Source organism: Pelobates fuscus, chromosome 6, assembly GCF_036172605.1.
Source record: "Pelobates fuscus isolate aPelFus1 chromosome 6, aPelFus1.pri, whole genome shotgun sequence".
NCBI lineage: Eukaryota > Metazoa > Chordata > Amphibia > Anura > Pelobatidae > Pelobates > Pelobates fuscus.
In genome coordinates this window covers 141,568,041-141,588,503 of record NC_086322.1, presented here as the reverse complement: position 1 = coordinate 141,588,503, position 20,463 = coordinate 141,568,041, and the positions used below count along the sequence as shown (strand labels likewise).

At 40.9% G+C, this 20,463-nt stretch overlaps 1 protein-coding gene across 1 annotated transcript; it reads left to right on the top strand.

Annotated features, from left to right (window-relative positions):
• The first annotated feature begins 323 nt into the window (after positions 1 to 323).
• On the top strand, positions 324 to 19,705 carry HADH (hydroxyacyl-CoA dehydrogenase). Its single transcript, XM_063458368.1, has 8 exons — positions 324 to 525; positions 7,321 to 7,449; positions 9,008 to 9,165; positions 10,318 to 10,444; positions 10,659 to 10,748; positions 15,170 to 15,242; positions 18,608 to 18,724; positions 19,290 to 19,705. Exons 1-8 carry the CDS (start codon positions 400 to 402, stop codon positions 19,406 to 19,408), a joined length of 939 nt encoding a protein of 312 aa, XP_063314438.1. The 5' UTR covers positions 324 to 399; the 3' UTR covers positions 19,409 to 19,705.
• The last annotated feature ends 758 nt before the right edge of the window (positions 19,706 to 20,463 follow it).

The window sequence follows — 20,463 nt, the reverse complement described above, 5'->3', positions numbered from 1 at the left end:
TCTAGCAGCTGTCAATGAGACTGCCACTAGAGGCTGGATTAACCCTAAAGTAAACATAGCAGTTTCTCTGAAAGTAACTAAACTAGAAACATTCTCCCACTGAGCTCCCAGTGCAGCTCCCACTCAGCTCCCAGTGCAGCTGCCCAGGCCTCTAATCTGAATGCTCCCTATAGTGGATACACTGTGATAGTCACACGCTGTCACTCAGGGCCCTCAGAACATCATCTCAATTGAGCCTCTTCCCCGCTGACCATTAACCACGACTCTTACTTTACGTCACGGGCCTTTCCACCAGTTAGATCGCAGACTGCCGTTCCGTCCGCCCTCGTGGCCCTGCGCGCTGACGTCACGGCCTGAGTGCCCTTCAATCTGCCCAGTAGCCACCTGCCCGCAGTAATCATGGCGTCTGTCAGCAGGCAGCTCCTGGCCCGTTACATGTCCTCTAGCGCCGCCCCGGCCAAGAAGCTGGCTATCAAGCATGTGACGGTGATCGGCGGGGGGCTGATGGGCTCCGGGATCGCTCAGGTGAGAACCTGTGATACGGGGGCTGCCCGGCAACACTCCTTACCCTGGACTACACACACCCATTATCCTCAGCCTGGGCTACACACACACACATTATCCTCAGCCTGGGCTACACACACACCCATTATCCTCAGCCTGGGCTACACACACACCCATTATCCTCAGCCTGGGCTACACACACACACCCATTATCCTCAGCCTGGGCTACACACACACACCCATTATCCTCAGCCTGGGCTACACACACACACACCCATTATCCTCAGCCTGGGCTACACACACACACCCATTATCCTCAGCCTGGGCTACACACACACACCCATTATCCTCAGCCTGGGCTACACACACACACCCATTATCCTCAGCCTGGGCTACACACACACACCCATTATCCTCAGCCTGGGCTACACACACACACCCATTATCCTCAGCCTGGGCTACACACACACACCCATTATCCTCAGCCTGGGCTACACACACACACCCATTATCCTCAGCCTGGGCTACACACACACACCCATTATCCTCAGCCTGGGCTACACACACACACCCATTATCCTCAGCCTGGGCTACACACACACACCCATTATCCTCAGCCTGGGCTACACACACACACCCATTATCCTCAGCCTGGGCTACACACACACACCCATTATCCTCAGCCTGGGCTACACACACACACCCATTATCCTCAGCCTGGGCTACACACACACACCCATTATCCTCAGCCTGGGCTACACACACACACCCATTATCCTCAGCCTGGGCTACACACACACACCCATTATCCTCAGCCTGGGCTACACACAGCATTATGGTCACCTCTGACCAGCCATTATGGACTTTGATCCCTGCGCCGAGTCCATCGTGCTGTCACTGGCAATGCATAGTAACAGTGTGCACAATATGGATCCAGGGCTGCTTATAGACAGACTGACACCGTGGCCAGGGCTGCTTATACTGCATAAGACAATCAGGCCAACTGGGTCCTAAATGATGAAACATTATAGGGTTTATTGTAGTAATTAAAAACTGAATAGTAAAATTCTTGTTAATCCGCATTTATTTATTTGTTTCAGCCAAAATGTTTTAGTTATGGGGTTCCAAATTGTAACAAATGGAAGTACAAATAGCACATTTTAGTGCAGAATACCTTATTTGTAGACATTTTACATAGTTACAGCTGGGCTATTTTTGCTAAAACTTTGCATTTCATATTTTAACTTACTGCAGTTATATACGTTAAATGTTTTTGCTTGAATACTGTTGTTTGCTTAATACTGTTAGCAATTACATTTTGGTTAGCTTCCACATTCTGCTTCTGGCTAATGATTATGTTGGTAGTGCCTAAACTCCTATAGGTTGTCAGTGATCTACAGCAAAAGGGGGGCATGACTATGCATATGGATCATCCAGACACTGGTCACACTGTTAAAAGGGACACTATATTCACCAAAACTACTGCTTAAACGACCACTATAGGCATCCAGACCACTTCAGCTCAATGAAGTGGTCTGGGTGCCAGGTCCCTCTAGTTTTAACCCTTCAGCTGAAAACATAGCAGTTTCAGAGAAACTTCTATGTTTACATTGAGGGTTAATCCAGCCTCCAGTGGGTGTCTTCCGCGATTCTTACTGTGAAAATCACAGTGAGAAGACGCTGGACGTCCATATGTAAGCATTGAGTAATGCTTTCATATGGGCTGTTTAAATGCGCATGCGGCTCTTGCCGCGCATGTGCATTCGGATCTGATGTCGGCAGGGTGGAGAGTTCCCCAGCACAGAGGGAGCCTGGTGCTTGAGAAAGGGAAGTGGCTGAAGGGGTTTTAACCCATTCAGCCCAGCGTGATGGGAACCCCGAGGGGGGTGGAGGGAGGAGGGGACCCCTAATGACCCTCTGGTGCCAGGAAAACAAGTTTATTTTCCTGGCACTATAGTGCTCCTTTAATTGTTATACTGCCTGGTGTGTACCTGCAGGTTTTCCCACTGTAAGCGCTGCCTTTTCCAAGAAAAGGCAGTGTTTACATTACTACTTAGGAACACCTCTAGTGGCAGACACTCAGATGGCCACTAAAGGTGCTTGTTGGGTCAGTGCTGCACAATGTGCAACACTGACATTCAGCATCTCCATGCTCTGAACGTTCCCCATAGAGATGCATTGATTCATTACAGCTCTGAGGAAATGTTGATTGGGGCAGAGCAGCGTTTTGCATAACTGCGCAATGCTTTACTATGGAAAAGCATTGGATTGGCTGAGATCATTTAGTTTGATTTTAGCCATGGAGGCATAGCTGTTGTGGAGCCAGCCTCGACGAGTCCTGTGCTGGAAAACACGTGAGTCTCTAGAATGTAAGCTCACTGAGCAGGCCCTCCGGTTTCAAAACTATGGTGTCAGGAATACATGCCCAGATTTTACAGTGCATGCTCGGTGAGCCTGAATTTAGTCTGAATTTCAGATAGGCCAAATACTGAAACATTGTACTTGTTTTTCCAGCCCATATGCTTAAAATCCTGGCCTAGATTTTAAAAATCTGCACATGATTACATCTATAGAAATAAAACAAATTAAAGGCAAATAGCCAAAAAGGAAACGTTCTTCAAGTCTGCTGTGCTTTAAATTTGAAATTCACTTTGAAATCCTGACAGTTCTCATGTTGGTAAATAAACCTGACTCCTCGGTGTAGTGTTTGTCTCCAAGCGTCTAGACTGGAAAAACAAGTACAATTTTTCAATATTTCTGATACAGGCCAATTCCTTCCCTTGTCTGTTAATCAGTGAAGATTTGTCAGTTGCTATAATGCCCAATATTTAGCAAGCGAAGCATGTTTTAGCATTGCAATATTTTTTTTATTGTTTTTTTTTTGCATATCTGGTGCCAAGAAGACATGGTTATTGGGTTTTAAGGTCAATTTGTGTTGCATTTACCTGAACTGAACTCTCATAATTTCTTTCCTGCAATGGGGAACAAACATTTTTCTGTTTTCTTCAAAAACTCAGAGAATCTATTTTGTATTTATTAATGTAGGTAAAATACCAGTACTGTATGTACAATATACTGTCTAGAATGGTCCTAGTTCTAAAGACTTTTTCTTCTTCTTTTTTTTTTTTCTTCCTGGTCAGTATTTTATTATATTATAGCGCAGACAATTAAGAAATACTCCAAGTACCATAGGGTGTCAAGAGTTGTAAATCTACCAAGACAGGCTAACTTTAAAGGGGTTAATGGGTAATCACATGGGTTATAGTACATTGCTGTCTGGGCGAGGTGAAGGTATAGCCCAGAGATGCCTAACCATGACTTAGTCACATTGTTGTAATGGATAATCGCAAATGCAGTTCAGACACATTAGTTGCCAAGGTTAACCATCACTGATGGCTGTTTTGGTTTAGACCCCTTTCCACTAAGCTCTGATAATAGCAGATTGTGATAGCTAGCAGGTTTGGCTTTCAATCAAGACCCACTGCGTTCTTGTAAACTTGCATAGCAGCCTGCATCTAAAATTAGTTCCCTAACGAGTATATTTTTTTTGCTGGCGTTGCTGTGATTTTTCAAGTATCCTCTACTTATCCAATGAAACAGTTTTATATTTGACTAAGACCTATTCTACAAAACATATGCCAGTGTTCAGTGTGTGAGTATGACAATTAACCCCAGTAAGTATGTTAATCTCAACAAAGATAAGACTTGCCTATTGCAGTGAATAACACATACATTAGTAGCATGGTGCTTTAAGGATATCATTTTATCTTTTCTTGTTTCTCTTTATGTATGAATTGTTAATGCTTCTACTGTCGTATATTCTCTCATTTAAAAGAAAAGTTTTGTTTCTTTTATTATTTAAAAAAAAAAAAATCTTCAAGATTGCTCTATAACATTGTAAATAGGACTAGAATAAGGATTGGTTTAAGTTATGGAAGGAGTTCCCTACAGTTAACCTTTTACCTACATTTGTTGACGCCAGTGCTTTATGTGATACTTTGTCCTTGAGTTTCAGGAGCCAGGCATGATTTCACATCAGAAAGAGAGAAAAAAAAAAAAATCTTTTTTTTTTTTTTTTTTTTTTTTTTTGGTCAGTTGCATAATAATCATGTGCGAATGTTAGAAGTGTTTGGTTTTTTTTGTGTTTTTTTTTTTTTTCAATGTCTAAGCTCATTCAAATAAAACCCATGACTTTGATCAATGTAGCTGGTCGTAAGCCCAGGCCAGCAACACATATTACATTTCCAATGTACATTTAGTTGCAACCCTTTAACCACATAATTTATTCATATTTAATGTGAATTACATAATATCTCAGCACAAAACATTTTTCTGGTGCACTCTTTACAACTTGCTTTTATTAGAGCCAATAACGGCAGTGTCACAATGTAAATGCTTTGATGTACCACAACTACATGAAGTGAACTTGGTATTTCATTAAATGCAGATGAGTAGAGCATGCTGCATTGGAGCTTATTATATATATTTTCTGCATATTCTAATATTAACTCACATTTTATGTGTGCAGGGTTATTACTAAAACGCGACATCAAAGTGAACGCTTCTTGTATATCAGAAATTTTATTTTCCAAGTCCTGCGTGGCAATTTAACCTTGAATATTATCATTTTAGCTTTTACTGCAATAAAATATACACATTTTGTGTTGAGCGATGTCTCACAAGTACAATAGTACCCCAATGTACAGGCTTTATGGTCTTTTGGAAAGTTACAGGTTCAAATATAGGGCTTTCTCATTTTCAGTTTCTACACATTGAAATTTGCCAGATTAGTTTTGCTGGGCTTAAGTTGCCTTTAAGATGGTAGGGCAGCCCAGGAATAAAAATCACCCCCATCATGGCATACCATTTGCCAAACGTTAGTGTTTAAATTAGTTTTTTGCATTATCAGACACAAACTGCCCTTTCACCTATGATATCATAATCCTACATTTTATTGCTCTAAAACACTCGTTTGTGTTAAAGGGAAACTCCAGTGCCAGAAAAACGATCCGTTTTTCTGGCACTGGAGGCTCCCTCTCCCTCCCACCCCCCAATCCCCGGTTACTGAAGGCGTGAAAACCCCTTCAGTCACTTACCTGGGACAGCGGCGATGTCCCTCGCTGCTGTCTCCGCCTCCGTGACGCTCCTCCCAGTGATTGCGTCGGCCGGTGGGCGAGACTGATCTCGCCCACCGGCCGAGGAGACGTAATGCGCATGCGCGGAAATGCCGCGCATGCGCATTACGTCTCCCCATAGGAAAGCATTGAAAAATCATTTCAATGCTTTCCTATGGGGTTTTGAGCGACGCTGGAGGTCCTCACACAGCGTGAGGACGTCCAGCGACGCTCTAGCACAGGTTTCCTGTGCTAGAACCCAGGAAGTGACCTCTAGTGGCTGTCTAGTAGACAGCCACTAGAGGTGGAGTTAACCCTGCAATGTAATTATTTCAGTTTATGAAAAACTGCAATAATTACACTTGCAGGGTTAAGGGTAGTGGGAGTTGGCACCCAGACCACTCCAATGAGCAGAAGTGGTCTGGGTGCCTGGAGTGTCCCTTTAAGAAGTGTCTTGAGAGTACAGCATTAAGGTCAAAGGAGGATAAGACACTGGAATAGTCCACAGACACAGCTAATTCCCTGCAGCCGTCACTAATGACAGCTGTTGAGATTGACACTTAGACTCTGCCCTGCGCCTAAGAAAGTAAGGAGGAGGACGACAAATAGACAAAGGAGTCCCTTTTGACACGATTGGAATTTCAGTGAAATTGTTTATAAACTGAATTTCAGTGAAACTCCAGCACAGTCAAAATGAGTATATTATGAAAATTCTATCCTTATGAAATACGCATCTTTCGGGGGTGAGTGAGAGGGGGTTGGCGCTGCTTTAATATACAAATGTTTAAGGTATTAACTCCTCTTAAATCCAGTTCCGGGCCAAGTTCTCCAAGAAACAATCCATGCTTTCACCATCATCATGCTGCTCCAGTCCCTGCTTGACGTCCAATCAAAAGTATAGTTGGATCTTGATAAACGCTGCACTGTGCGTGCAATGTGCGAATTCATGAGTGGTTGGCTGATCTTTGTGACAGCTCGTCTTTCTGCTATAGCCCAACCGTGTCACAATGTGCTCAAATTGAGCCAGTGAAGGTGGGAGGGGTGGGCATCAGAGAAGGTAAACTAAAGGACACTACAATATAATTTAGGGAGGTGGAGAGGGCCAGGAGGCCTGGTGTAATGGAGATGTTAAACTGTCTGTCTGAAGTTGAGGCTCAGGCACCTCTGCCTCACAGCTTCCTTCCTCTCCGCGCTGCTGTATAAGGAAGGTTTAGTTAGCTAGTGGTAGGCTGAGAGCGTCAGCCTATTAATGGGCAGTAATTGAAAGAATATTTACTGTTCATATACTTTATTGTACTGCTGTGTTTTGCCTTTTGAGTGCCCTCCATTTTTAAATTAATTTGGCAAAGTTAATGATTGGAAAATGAAAATTCAGTTAGGTTTGCTATGGTCTGTGCTCAGCCTGCTCTGGCCAGGATGGCCCTGCAAAAATCAAATTTGTGTAATGACAAAAAAGGAGCCATGTCAGACCAGGGTCTCCTTTAATAATGTTTTGTGTAAAAACCAACCAATTTTTTTTCTTTATAAAGTATCTGATTTAATCATATAATTTCTGTGGGAGGCGGTGATGAAAGCATTGCCTATTTCATAATATATTTGCTTGTGCACACCTTCTTGCATTCTGGCTTGTTTATTTTTCATTTGGTTGTATGTGTTGTTTGTAATATTGTATTTTTTTTTATTTTTTTTCCCTTTATTTTAGGTGGCTGCAGCTACTGGCCACACAGTTGTATTAGTTGACCAGAGTGAAGACATCCTTAAAAAATCCAGAAAAGGCATAGAGGACAGCTTGAAGAGGGTTACCAAGAAGATGTTTGCTGAGAGGCCTGAGGTAACAGGATAATATTTTACTTCCATACATGAATTATAGAAAATTAGTTTCACATGAGGTTCTTTGGTGTTTGTAATTCTTTTGCTGGGAAGTTGAAAATGTTTGCATTTAGAAAAATAATAAAATAAAAATTAAAGGGGTTTTGTTGGCAACATGTAATTATCTCACTTCTGTTGTGTCACAGGTTAGAGCACAGGTGCCCAAAAGGTAGATCCCCAGATGTTGTAGGACTACAACTCCCATGGTGTTTTGAATACATTTAGAACAGGGATGTCGAACATGCGGCCCCCCAGATGTTGCTGAACTACAACTCCCATGATTCCCTGGCTATCTGTTTCATTGAAAGAATCATGGGAGTTGTAGTTCAGCAACATCTGGGGGGCCGCATGTTCGACATCCCTGATTTAGAATGACAAAGCATAATGGAAGCTGTAGTTTTTAAACATCTGGGGATCTTCCTTTTTGGGCACCTCTATTAGATTTATATACTAAAGTGTGTACTTTTCAAATAGATGCCCACCAAAAGTTGTGTAGATTTCTACATTTAATTTTCACAGTTCACAAGTACATATTTTGTTAAATAGAGATGACAAAGCACTGTTAATATTAAAAATGCCTGGGAAATGACTGCTCCCCTTGAAAGAGTCAGGTAAGACTTTAAGGAACAGCCCAAGCACCTTTACCATTGCTGCTCACTGTTGTGGTTATGGTGCAAGACGTGCCTGGAGCCCCCCCACATTGTAAGTAGTCAAATTCTTATCATAAAGGTTTGACTTTTAATCTGGGATCCGCCTGTTGCAAAGCTCTGTCTCCACTACTAACTATATAGAGAGCCGGGAATCTTCTAAGCAGGAAAGTTTGTTAGCTGTCCTAAACTAAACCTGCACTGCCAGACTTGGCTCAGAATGAGGGCTCCTGGATTTTCATAGGAAATAGTGGAAATGGGAAGTGGTACCCAGCAGACCCCAGGTAAGATGTTAAACCATTCTAAAACTATCTGACTCCTTACATGGGTGGTGTCACCAAATAAAAATTGTTAAAGGGACATTACAGACCCCGAAACAAATTTAGTTTAATGAAGCAGTATTGGTGTATAGCTCATGCCCCTGCTATCTCACTGCTCAATTCTCTGTCTTTTAGGAGTTAAATGAAAGCTCTAATTTAAAATGAACTTGAAAGATTAAAGGAACACTCCATGCTCCCCATGTAAGAAGTCATACAATTTAATAAAGTGTCGTTCCACACCTCCTCTCTTCATTGAGCTAGGTTCAGCAGTGCAGGTCTTATTGGCTGAGAGTGATCATCTAGCATTCTCTGCCAATGAACTAGCCTAGCCCTCCAGAGCTAACAGAAGCTCCTAAGCAGGAACTGCTGGCTTACCTTGTAGCAGAGAGGAAGTTTAGAACAGCGGGCCCTAGGTAAAAAGTCAAACTGTTACTAAATGGTGGGGTAGTTGGTAGTGACCACTATAGCCTTCTGTAGTGGTTAAGTTGCTTGGAGTGTTTCTTTAAATTTAAGTCCTTTTTTAAAAAACTTGGTTTCATCCTTCAATTTGCAGGTTGCGTCGCAGTTCATTGAAAAAACAATTTCAAACCTTTCAACCAGCACAGATGCTGCAGCTGTAGTGCACAGCACTGATCTCGTGGTGGAAGCGATTGTTGAAAATTTGGATGTGAAACATGAGCTCTTCACGACACTGGATAAGTTTGCACCCGAGTATGTTCATTTTGCTGAACATTGGTATTCATAGTTTATTCCATGATCAGTTGAACCACATAATTATATTATTCTTACTATGATTCCCCCTATATTTAACAATAAACATTGATTCTCATGAGAAAACAGACGCTAAGGATTCTGGTCAGTGTTCCAGTTAAAAGTCTAAGTTTTAATTTGAAATTAATATTAACCCCAGTAAGGGCACATTTATTCATAACCAGTTTGGTAGGTTTTGGGAAAGCAAAATATGCCCTGTCTTCTGACCATACAGCCCGGAGATTCTTAAATATCAGATAAAGCAGTCCAGCAACAGTCTATTCAACAACATTGTTTTATAAGGACAACTCCTGAACAGTTTCTTCGTGACTGGAATCTTTGTCATTGAGCAGATAGTACATTTGTCCCTCTTCTACATAATGTTTTAATTGCCTTAACGTAAATGAACACTTTAGAAATACAGAATACAAACCTGTGTTCCTGACCCTATAGTGTTAAAACCACCATCTAGTCCCTTTGCCCCCCTAAATATAGTAAAATCTTACTTTTATTCCAGAGTGCTTCTGTTAGCTCTACTCTTGATCTGCATGCTTGGCTGACATCATCAGAAGTGGTGATCTGAGCTAATCATGATGCTTTCACATAGAAAAGCATTGGATTGGTTGAGCTTGTCAAGGTGGCAGAGCCAGCACAAGCCAAACACAGCCCTGGTCAATCAGCATCTCCTCATAGAAATGAATTGAATCAATGCATCTCTATGAGAAAAGTACAGTGTCTGCATGCAGAGGATGGAGACACTGAATGTCAGTGCTGCACTGCCCCAGATACCACCTCTAGTAGCAATCTGAGCAGTGGCCAGAGTATGTATCTTTTTCTGAAAAGACAGTGTTTACTGCAAAAAGCCTGAAGGGACTGACTATGCTCACCAGAACAAATACAATAAGCTGTTGTTGTTCTGGTGACTATAGTGTCCCTTTAAATCCTTGAAGGAAAAAAAAGAAAACTTGTATACACAAGCAACATGTCTTTAATGTATTTCCTGACTGCCTTAGGTCCTGAATTGAACACAGTATGTTTAGTTTTATTCATATCAGAAACCTGTACAGAAAAAAATCCTGTCCCCTGCTATAATATTTGTTTTTATACTTTCAGACATGCCATATTTGCCAGCAACACTTCCTCATTGCCAATCACAGACATTGCTAATTCTACAACCAGGCAGGACAGGTTTGGAGGCCTACATTTCTTTAACCCTGTGCCAATGATGAAGCTTGTAGAGGCAAGTTTACAGAATGCACTGTTTGCATAATAATGGTGTTGGAATTATTTTGCCATACGCTAGCAATTTGTAATTTCTGTAACAGTCGATCAATATAGAATATAAAGAAACAGACTGCATTATTGGTCACTGCCATTTATATTGATAAAGCATAATATTGGTTATGAATCTTGTATTGATTGTGAACTCAGACATGGTACTGAATTATTTTCAGGTTATTAAGGCTCCAATGACCAGCCAAACAACGTATGAATCTCTCCTGGATTTCAGTAAAGCTCTTGGGAAGACACCAGTGTCATGTAAGGTAAGGGGAAAAATGTGTGTGCATTGTAAATGGGGGGAAATAAGCTTTGCTTTCCCTTACAAGTCCTAGAAATAGTAGTAAATGTATTGTCCCTATATTTAAAAAAAATCTGTGTTTCAGGTGACAAGCGTAGGTATAGCATATCTTCTGTGATAATGTGACAATGTCTGTGTATCAATTAACTATTAATTTAGGCTGTAAAGATCTGTGTTTTACAGCCTCTGTTTTACATCAATCTAATCAGAGTGATTCACAATTAAGACAAATTTGATCAAAACACACCTGGCACCATAATCACTAAAGTATACTGCAGTGGTTATGGTGCTTGGAGTACCCTGGCTTTACCCAATGTAAGTAGTCAAACCATTTAGAATGGTCAACCTGTCTGCTGGGTACTGGACATATCCGTTCGAGCTGAAAGCTGCCTTGAACCAAGCCTGGCAGTGTCGGGCTTAGCTCATTGACGGAGAGTGACTGCTAATCTCCTGCACAGCATTTCACTCTCAATGGTTGAAGTGATCTGAGCCCAGCAAAACACAAGTTGTTTCTTTGACTACTTATTGAAGTAAATGTGTCACATTTTAGTGACCATATTACTCTACAAGTAATTTCTCCAAATAATGAATTTTAGAGTACCCGCATTGTCGTCATCACTACGGATTCATTGAGTAGTTTGACCAAAACAAAAAAAACTGTTCCCTTATTTTTATTAAACCACTCCACTATTGTGACACTAGAGATGGAGGGAAAAGATTGTTTGCACCATAACCACTTCAGTGAGCTCTATTGATCATGGTGCCCTAGCTGTTGTCTGTTTCCTAGCTAGTGCCTTTACCTTCTTTTGATACACACATCTATTCTCTTCTGGTTTATAATTTTGGTGCTCTTTAGCAGTGCTTATGGTACTGTTGTGCCGAACTTACCTTTCTACTATTGTTTACTCTTCTCTGCCTCTCTCAAAATCTGTTCTTCTTCTCCATTTTTGATCTAGTTTTCTTTAAAACATAACATATAGTAGGGATTAGTACAGGCATAGGCAACCTTCGACACTACAGATGTTTTGGACTTCACCTTCCTTGATGCTTTGCTAGCATTATGGGGGATGTAGTCCACAACATGTGGAGTGCCGAAGGTTGCCTATCACTGGACTAGTATGTACTTAAGTTCCTCCTTGTGTCAGAAAGTCAGGTGTAGGAAAAATACATAGGACAAAGTAGTCCCTAATTTATCTTCTGTTTTAAAGAAAACTAGATCAGAAATGAAGAGAAGAATAAGAGATTCTGAGAGAGGAAGAGAAGAGGAAACAATAGGAGAAAGGGAAGTTCAGTGTGACAGTGCTGATTTTAATCATCTGGCACGTCCTGTTTTTTTTGGGGGGGGGGCGGGGGGAGTATTGTTTTGTTTAATACTCTTGTATTTGTATGCATTTTTGTGTATGCCATCATGCAAGTGCTCAGTTCTACTGCAAGGACCTAAGTTGGCAGGGACATCTGGAGGTGACCATTTAATTAATATAAAAAAAAAAAAAAAAAAATGTATGTGTATATAATATAATAAAAATTGTATTTTATTGTAGTTTGCATGCACAAATTAAAACTGTTCGCAGTATGAGAAAAATAAGATAATACAACATTAGGCACAGAGTCATGGATGAGGCAATACATACACTGTCAATTAAGATTTTCTTATGAAGACGTGTTACGTGAGAGACCTGCTTTATGAGGTAGTTTTTTCTGCTCCTGACTATTAATCTAACCCTCTGGTAGGTATATGGAGATGTAGTGTAGGTATATGGAGATGTAGTGTAGGTTTCCCTGGGCTACCCAGGAACTATGGCTACATGTGTCTGAGGTATTTTGGGGGTCAGCACTTTGCGCTGGTCCCGGCCATATGGGCCCCGTTTGGGTCAGTGGGTGAAAGATCGCCTGGTCTCCAGAGGGTGCTAATGTGAGCATGTAATCTCCCCTCTGAACCACTAGGGAACCCTTTATCCCCCACTTATATTTAATTGTGGCTTCTCGCAACTGTCTTGCAACAGGTGCTAGCTGCCTCCTCACTGCCAGCACAGTGAAATGGGAGGTCGCCGTAGATGGCAACGGTACATTCCTCGAAATGGATATGGCCAAGCTCTCTAGAGCGGGTCATTATGGTGGATCAAGCCGTCACTGCTATGATGTCTCTCTAGGTGCATCCGCGGGGGGCAGATGTGACTTTACAGATCCAGAACGCCGAAGTGACCATCTTGGGGTCTGCAACTCTCTTAGCACCCAGGGAGGTCAGTATTCGCTGGAGGAAGGGTAATGGGGCATCTCCCGCAATTGTCTCCCGTATATTCTTCCTCCTGTGCCTGGGATTCCAGCGTCCTGGACTTGTTGAGCGAGGTCCCGTATCTCACCTTGGGTAGTCTGCAGCTGTTGTAACCTTGCCTCGTCCCTGTACTCCACCTCGGTAAGCCTTTAACACAGGGTCCCCAGCTCTGCTTGAGTTGCGCGCAGGTCTGCTTTCCACACCTGTCTTATTTCCAGCAGGAGAGGAGGGTGCTTCCCCTTCATCTCGGGCTGCCTCGGAGGCCTCCTCCTCACTCAGCTCTGCCGGTGCCATCTTAGGTGATACTCACCGGGTAGACCTGTCAAATGACAGCCTGATATCAGGCAGTTTTGATGCTTCTAACCAGGATCAAACCATGCTGTTTTTATAATTTGCAATAATTTTACCATTAAGGGGAATGCACCAAAAAATCAAACACAATCTGGGTTATTCATTATCGTGAATTTTAAATTCAAAGTGAAAATAATTATGCTACCAGTTTGGCAACTTTGGCCTGAAATTTGAAATTCACTTTGAATTCTCACATTTTTTAATAACTCTAAATATGTGTAAATATAGACTCTGTTTAAAAGAACAAAACAAAAAAAACCTTGTTAGAGATTGAATTATAGGGAAGAACAAAAAACACTGAATTCTATTTAAAGGACCATTATAGACACCCAGACCACTTCAGCTCAATGAAGTGGTCTGGGTGCCAGGTCCATCTAGGGTTAATCCTGCAGCTGAAAACGCAGTTTCAGAGTGTTATGGACACTCCACAGACTCATATTGGATTACCCTATGTTAAAGTACCGAAGACGGTTCCTTCGGTATTTCTATTACTTTTACCCATTTACACGAACCCCTTGGATTACAAATTCGTGCATACGAACTTGGACCACCCGGCCCCTGGCGTGTGCCGCCACTTAACCCTGTTGACTTCGGAAACAACCGAACGGACGACCACCGGGAGGTTGCGGTTTGCGGTTAACCACAAACCTTAATTGACTACCTCAGGGTGGCCTCGTTCGTTGACTATTTTCCCCGTATATCCAAACTCCCGAACGAGGACCACCTACACCCCGGCGTGTGTCCGTAATTAGAACGCTGAGGCTGCGGTTAACCGCAAGCTAATTGGTCCCTTCAGGGCGGTCGACATTCAGTTCTCGAAGGGTTGGAACAACCAGCCAGAGAGCGGTCTTCGTGCAGCTGGCTATCCGTGTTTGGTTCCAGGAGTTTTGGAACCGATACCCGCTTGCCTATTCACAAGCAGAAAAGATGGCCGCCATCTCGTGTTCGGGACAATGAGGCACAAAAAGACATCTCAGAGACTAGCCATACCGTTAGTGAGGTCTGAACGCTATTCGTCTATCTGATGCGCTCAGACCCGAGCTATCTAACGAATGGTAGAATAAAAGGGGTATTTCGTGAATTGTTATAAATATATATTTTATTCTGTTTTTACATGTTGGAAATGCACGTGGGATTCTGTGCACTTGGAGATAATTGCATTGCCATAACCGTTGGAATCATTATCTCTAAGGTGGGCGGGGACTATTTCAAACGATGCAGTGTATTGTCATTGGTCAACTGTATGTATTGTCCCTGTATCCCATCAGGTCCAGAGGGGACTGTCCCTGGACCTGGGCTTTTGCATAAATAACGCTAACCCTGTGCCATTAAAGCCAGTTCGTGTTTGACCTTCAAATCGCAGCCTCGACTCGTTTTGTGGGAACCAGGGTATCCTAGCTATACTAGAGCTAGTGGGATTGCTTTGTATTCACAGGATGCTGGTCTGCTGAACGGAATAGCGCTTCTCTCTCTCCACACTCGGGAACCAGGACATCCAAGCGGTCCAGCCTTCAGCTAGCCTGGGGGTAACCGTAACACAGAGAAACTATAGTGGTCCTTTAATTGGACTTTGAATTACAAAATATAAGCAGTATCCGAACTGTGACTTTACATCCGACGGAGATTTATCAGAATTCAAATCCATTTGCAAGTCGCTGCAACCCAGTGTTTGGTCAATAAACCCTTAGGTGCACATGTTACAATAATTAATGGATTATACATTTATTAGCCGTCTTGAACTGATGTTTGTTTTACTTATTTAGGACACACCGGGGTTTATTGTTAACCGCCTACTTGTGCCATATCTGATGGAATCTGTAAGGCTTTATGAACGAGGTATGTATCTAAATTTATTAATTTTTTTTTAATGATTTTCTTTCTATAATATAAACTTTTTTATATTTGATCTATTTGTGGCACTGAATATCTTTTTTTTTTTTTTTGCTAGTATTGCTACTGTTTTACATATTGGGAATTTTGATGCCATGGAAAACAGGATTTTTTTTTAAACTTGTTTTTTTATGTATTTTAATAGGCAGAGTGGAGTATTTTTACTAATTGAAAGTCATCTGGTTACATTGTGAACTTAAATGTAGTTTATATCGAAGTATTCGGCTTAAAGATAAAAGTACAGCTTGTTGAATAAATAAAAAAATGTGCTTTAAAAAAAAAAAAAAAGTCCAATCAATATGCACATTTAAATAACTAGAGATTTTTTTTAGTATCACTACAATGGCCATTAAGGTGTAAGCTCACCTGTCACATCAAGGCAAAACCTCTTGGGTGAGGTGAGTCCTACACTAACCATTCGCCTTGCTTCCTTTAGCTTCAAGTAAATCTGACACAGAGTGGTATTTTTTTTTTTTTTTTTTTTTTAATAAACCCATCACACTTATTTTTTTTTTTTGACAATCTGAGTGTTTATTTAGATTTTATCAAGACATTATAACATTACAAACATATAAGCAGTTATAAGGGAAAATGAGTAAACATACATAGTGGGGGTAGTACATCGAAATAGGTGAACAAAGCGGGTTGGGTGTTCTCCACTACATTGAGGGAACAGGAGACCCAACCGGGGATTTTCAGCCCCGTCTTGTAAAGGGGAGGCTCAGCTTAGTCGCCCAGAGTCAGGTGGGGTACACAGGACCTTTTTTCAGCTTAGGGGGTCGTACTTATATCACAGAGATTGCTTGATAGGTCTTATATGCCACCTAACTCAGCTTTATTAGATAATTTCAAACTTAAGCCCAGGTATATGTTAGCTTGGTTGACTAATCGCTTAGTTCAATGTTGGAATTGTCACCCTACTGAAACCCTAATTGGAGATGCCTTGAACCGGCGCAACTCTGCAACTATATTCCCATCACACTTATTAACCCTTAATAGGGAACACATGGGGTGGGGGTCAGCACTGTGCCATTAAAGTGCAAGCTTACCTGCCTCGTCAATAAGTTATTTTATTCCCTGCTTCTTTCCTTTCTAGTGGGGTATAGTAAACATTGAGCAAGGCAGTTTGTTTGGACTAAATATTCTTTTAGTATCATTACATTTAGATCTTAAACTTAATGCGTGATCATTTTTTCATTTTTTGAGTCTTGTAGTGCTTGAAGTGTTCTTTTCACAACAGCATGGTGCGAGCAATGTCCCCACTGTAAATAGACAATCCATTTTAGAGCAGTTTGGCTTCTTACCTGGGCTTTACTGAATGCTGCTTTCCGCCTTCACTACTTCAGTTGTGCTCAAGAGCATCTTTTAGTGTATTTCTCAGGTGTATAACTCACGTATTTCTTGTTACAGTTGTCAGAGTACTCTGCTGTGTTAAATTAAATGGTTGGGTGAGTTGGGGGAACCAATTGCAGACTCCATGTAGGTTCTCCCACCAAGACCTCACTTTGCACTTGTTTTCAAGAAACACATTTCAAGTTGCCTTACCCACTAGGGTACCACAAGTTCTACACAGGCTAATTCTGAAGTGTGCTGGCAATACTGGTTATATTTTGGATCGACTCTCCATATCTGGTGGCCCTGGCCAAGTGTCCTCTTTTTTGGCAAGAGGTTCATACTAAGGTGCAGGCCTTCCTGGGAAGTGCCTCTCCACCTAGACCAGAAATGTTTTTGCTTCATGCAACTTCCCTTCCAATGTTGAAATAAAAAATAAATAATCCCTGGTCTAACATCTTTCAAAATTGGCCAAAATATTGGTATGTCCCTTCACTTCAGTTAGAAGTGGACAGGATATATATCCCATTGAGGCTTCCTTGTATGAGAGAGGGGGGTCTACTTGCAATGAACAAACTGACAAAAAGTAGAGGATCATGTTTTTTTTCATTGCTTTTGTTACATTGGCTGAGAGTGTCAGGTCATGGCTCTCCGCTACTGCCTGATTTGGCTTAGATAGAAACACCCCGCTTTCTGTCTGAAGTAGTGGTGGCATCCAGCAATCCCCAGTAAGACGTAAACTCACTCTAAAATGGTTTCACTACGTACAAAGGGGGAGTGCCAGTGCAATATACTACTATAAGCTGTAGTGGATTTTTTTATGCATGCTTTTTATGAAAAAGCATAAAATTTCATGTATACGTTGTGCTAGCAAATATATAGTTTGGGAGAAAAATATATTTAAAAATCTTTCCCCCACAGATCTCAGTAAATGCCTCGTCAGACACTGACCTCCCAGAGGAGGTCCTTATGCTCTCCCAAGCATGCGCTGTGGTTGCTATGGATACTCCCTAGCCGGCCACTGAGTATATATAGAATAGCAATTCATCCTCAAGCAGGGCAAATCAAAGAAGACCACAGCGAACTGGAGGTGGAGCAGAGTTTGGCCTGGAGGTGGGTGTTACACAAAGAGTAACACCCACGAATTGGCGCTTGAAAGATGAATACCAATTTTACATTGAATGCATCTTATATGTTTGTGATATAACATGTATTCAATGTATATTTGAGCATACAAAGCTGTATTCCTGGCACTATATCTCCCCCATTTGGAACAGCAGGCAGAGAGCTAAGCATACACAGGAGGGGGAAGACCACGATCTAGCTAGGGCACTAGAGTGTTACATATAATGGTTTGTGTTCCTAACTCTTTGAGTTCCTTTCCAATCAGATAAACTAGTGTTTTGTAAATTCAGGAATTGTTGAAGCATCTCTCGAAGATGAGGCTGGGTTTTTTCTATCTTTTGTATCTGCCAATTACTTGTTTTATTTTCTCACTGTACAATTGTAATGCACCGCAAAGTGTGTTTGCACAATCGAAAAATGACTGTGGTAAGAATGTGTTGCTCAAGAGTTTCTATATTTAGCCAGTAAATTAATGTATGAGTGATGTGTGGTATTATATACACAGAAATAAAATAATCACTCATTCATTCATTCATTCTTGCACTCTGTTTCGCTTACTTTTCCTTCTGTATGGCTTTTTATTAAAGCCGAAATAAATGCGGGAAACTGTCTAGAATGTTTTGTACAAATAAGATACATGTCTACACCCATTGGCGACTGCATTCAGATTTGTTGACTAGGTCTAAATGCACACAGTTGATTAAGCAATATACATATTGGGAAAATATCTGAAAGTCCAGCTTCTGATTTTTATAAGATCAAGCTCAGTGAGAAATGACGTTCTAATAGTGATTGCTTCACGAGTTCCCCTTTGTGAGCATATTTTTTTCTGATTACTATAATTTTGTTTGCAGGACATGCATCAAAAGAAGACATTGATGTTGCAATGAAGTTAGGAGCAGGTTACCCGATGGGTCCCTTTGAACTCCTGGACTATGTTGGTCTGGATACGAGTAAATACATCATTGATGGTATGTACTCTTTGATATCTTTGCTTTTATATGTATTCTTGAAAGCTATGTACAGAGTAGTTTGTGTGTGTGTGTTTTCCTTCTGTGGCTGTTCCTTTACAGTGGTGGTAGATAGAACAGTTGTACTTTAAATGAATACATTTATTCATGATATTGTTCCTGTAAATTTAGATTATTAGGCACCCTAAAAGAGAGAAACTCTCCGTTAACCCTAGCCATCCTGGTCCTGCTGTGACCGCCCCTCTGCCTAGGATTTGGTTTCGTTGAAAATAAGTGAGCAGTAGCCAGTATTCATTGCACCGTAACCACTACAATGACCTATAGTGGTTATGGTGTGTATAGTGTCCCTTTGAATTTTTTCTCTTCATGTTTCAATTTTTAAGTTGCAGGGAACCACATTTGTCCCTAGGAAGTTACTGGTCCATTTTGTAATCAGTAGTGTGTAAACACAAACATTTATTTTTATCTTCTATTTTTGTTCCATTTTGTATTGTCAGGTGTATATACACAACTTTGTAATAATTTAGTCCTGTCTGTGCTAAATTTGTCAAAATGATTCCCATAGGGTGGCATCAGATGGAACCAGAGAATCCCTTATTTGCTCCCAGCGAGTTGCTAAATAAACTGGTTGCTGAGAAAAAGCTTGGAAAGAAGACTGGCGAAGGATTTTATAAGTACAAATAAAATAGCAAGTGAAGCCATGCCACTGTGCTCTTTTTAACGTACTGTACATTGTACATCATTCGCAGCTTGCTGTTTGATAAGTCCTATTTGTCTGATTTAAAACAATCATTGCATTGCAATAGTTTCTTTTTCTATAACCGAGAATTATGATCAAATTTGATATTTTAATTGACATATTCGTGCCTTAACAAAAGGATTATCCATTCAATTTCAATAAGCTTTTTGTACAGCCGCCTAAAAATCAAGACAGTTCATAAATGAGCACATTTTCAACAATAACAAATAAAACAAATTAAATATCATATATTGCTTTAATGTTCTATATTTTACTGCTCTATCAATGTCTCTTGGTGAAAAATGTCTTGTTTTACATTGTCCATTTTAAGACCTCAATATTCTCTGAGTGAATTTAGATAAAGACACACAGGCACCTCTACAGATCTTTTTACTTCTTGTACTTTGATTAAACAAGCAGACTGTTACTAGTACCACTCTAAAACCATAATATTTTTCTCCAGGATTAAAAGTACCGGTAATTCCAAAGTTTTACAGGACACAGTCATATTCTGGATGTCAAAAATACAACATGGTTGTGTTTACAGAAAAAAGAAGTAAAAATGCAGTGCAAATTATAATACTGCACCTAAAGGTGATGAATGCTCCAACTATAGCTGAGCTGTTCAATATCAGAACTTCATTGGCCACCAAATGAATGAAAATAATCTCTGGTGAGCTGGGTTTCTGAGATAGAGGGCTTTATATGTGCCTAGCAAAGTGGGCTAGTTTGCCAACACCTTGTCCAGGCCAACATACTATTCAGCTCCATCAAAAGCCCATGGCCTGGATGCAGATTAGGAGACCATGCCTCAACAACACCCCAGGGACAAAAATGTGTCTGTTTATATTTTCTTTATCAGTTTACAAAGCAAAAATATTTTAAAAATAATAAAACTTGCCCAAAAGATTTTTCCTTCATCTATTCATTTAGAGAAAGGCAAAAAACTTATAGATGCATAGCCAAAAACTAATTGGCCCTTCCTGACCCCATGTTCACG

Coding starts and splice junctions, on each gene's coding strand:
- HADH (XM_063458368.1), top strand. CDS start 400: ATGGCGTCTGTCAGCAGGCAGCTCCTGGCCCGTTACATGTCCTCTAGC. Junction 9,166..10,317: donor CTGGATAAGTTTGCACCCGA/GTATGTTCATTT, acceptor TTATACTTTCAG/ACATGCCATATTTGCCAGCA. Junction 18,725..19,289: donor GAGTAAATACATCATTGATG/GTATGTACTCTT, acceptor TGATTCCCATAG/GGTGGCATCAGATGGAACCA.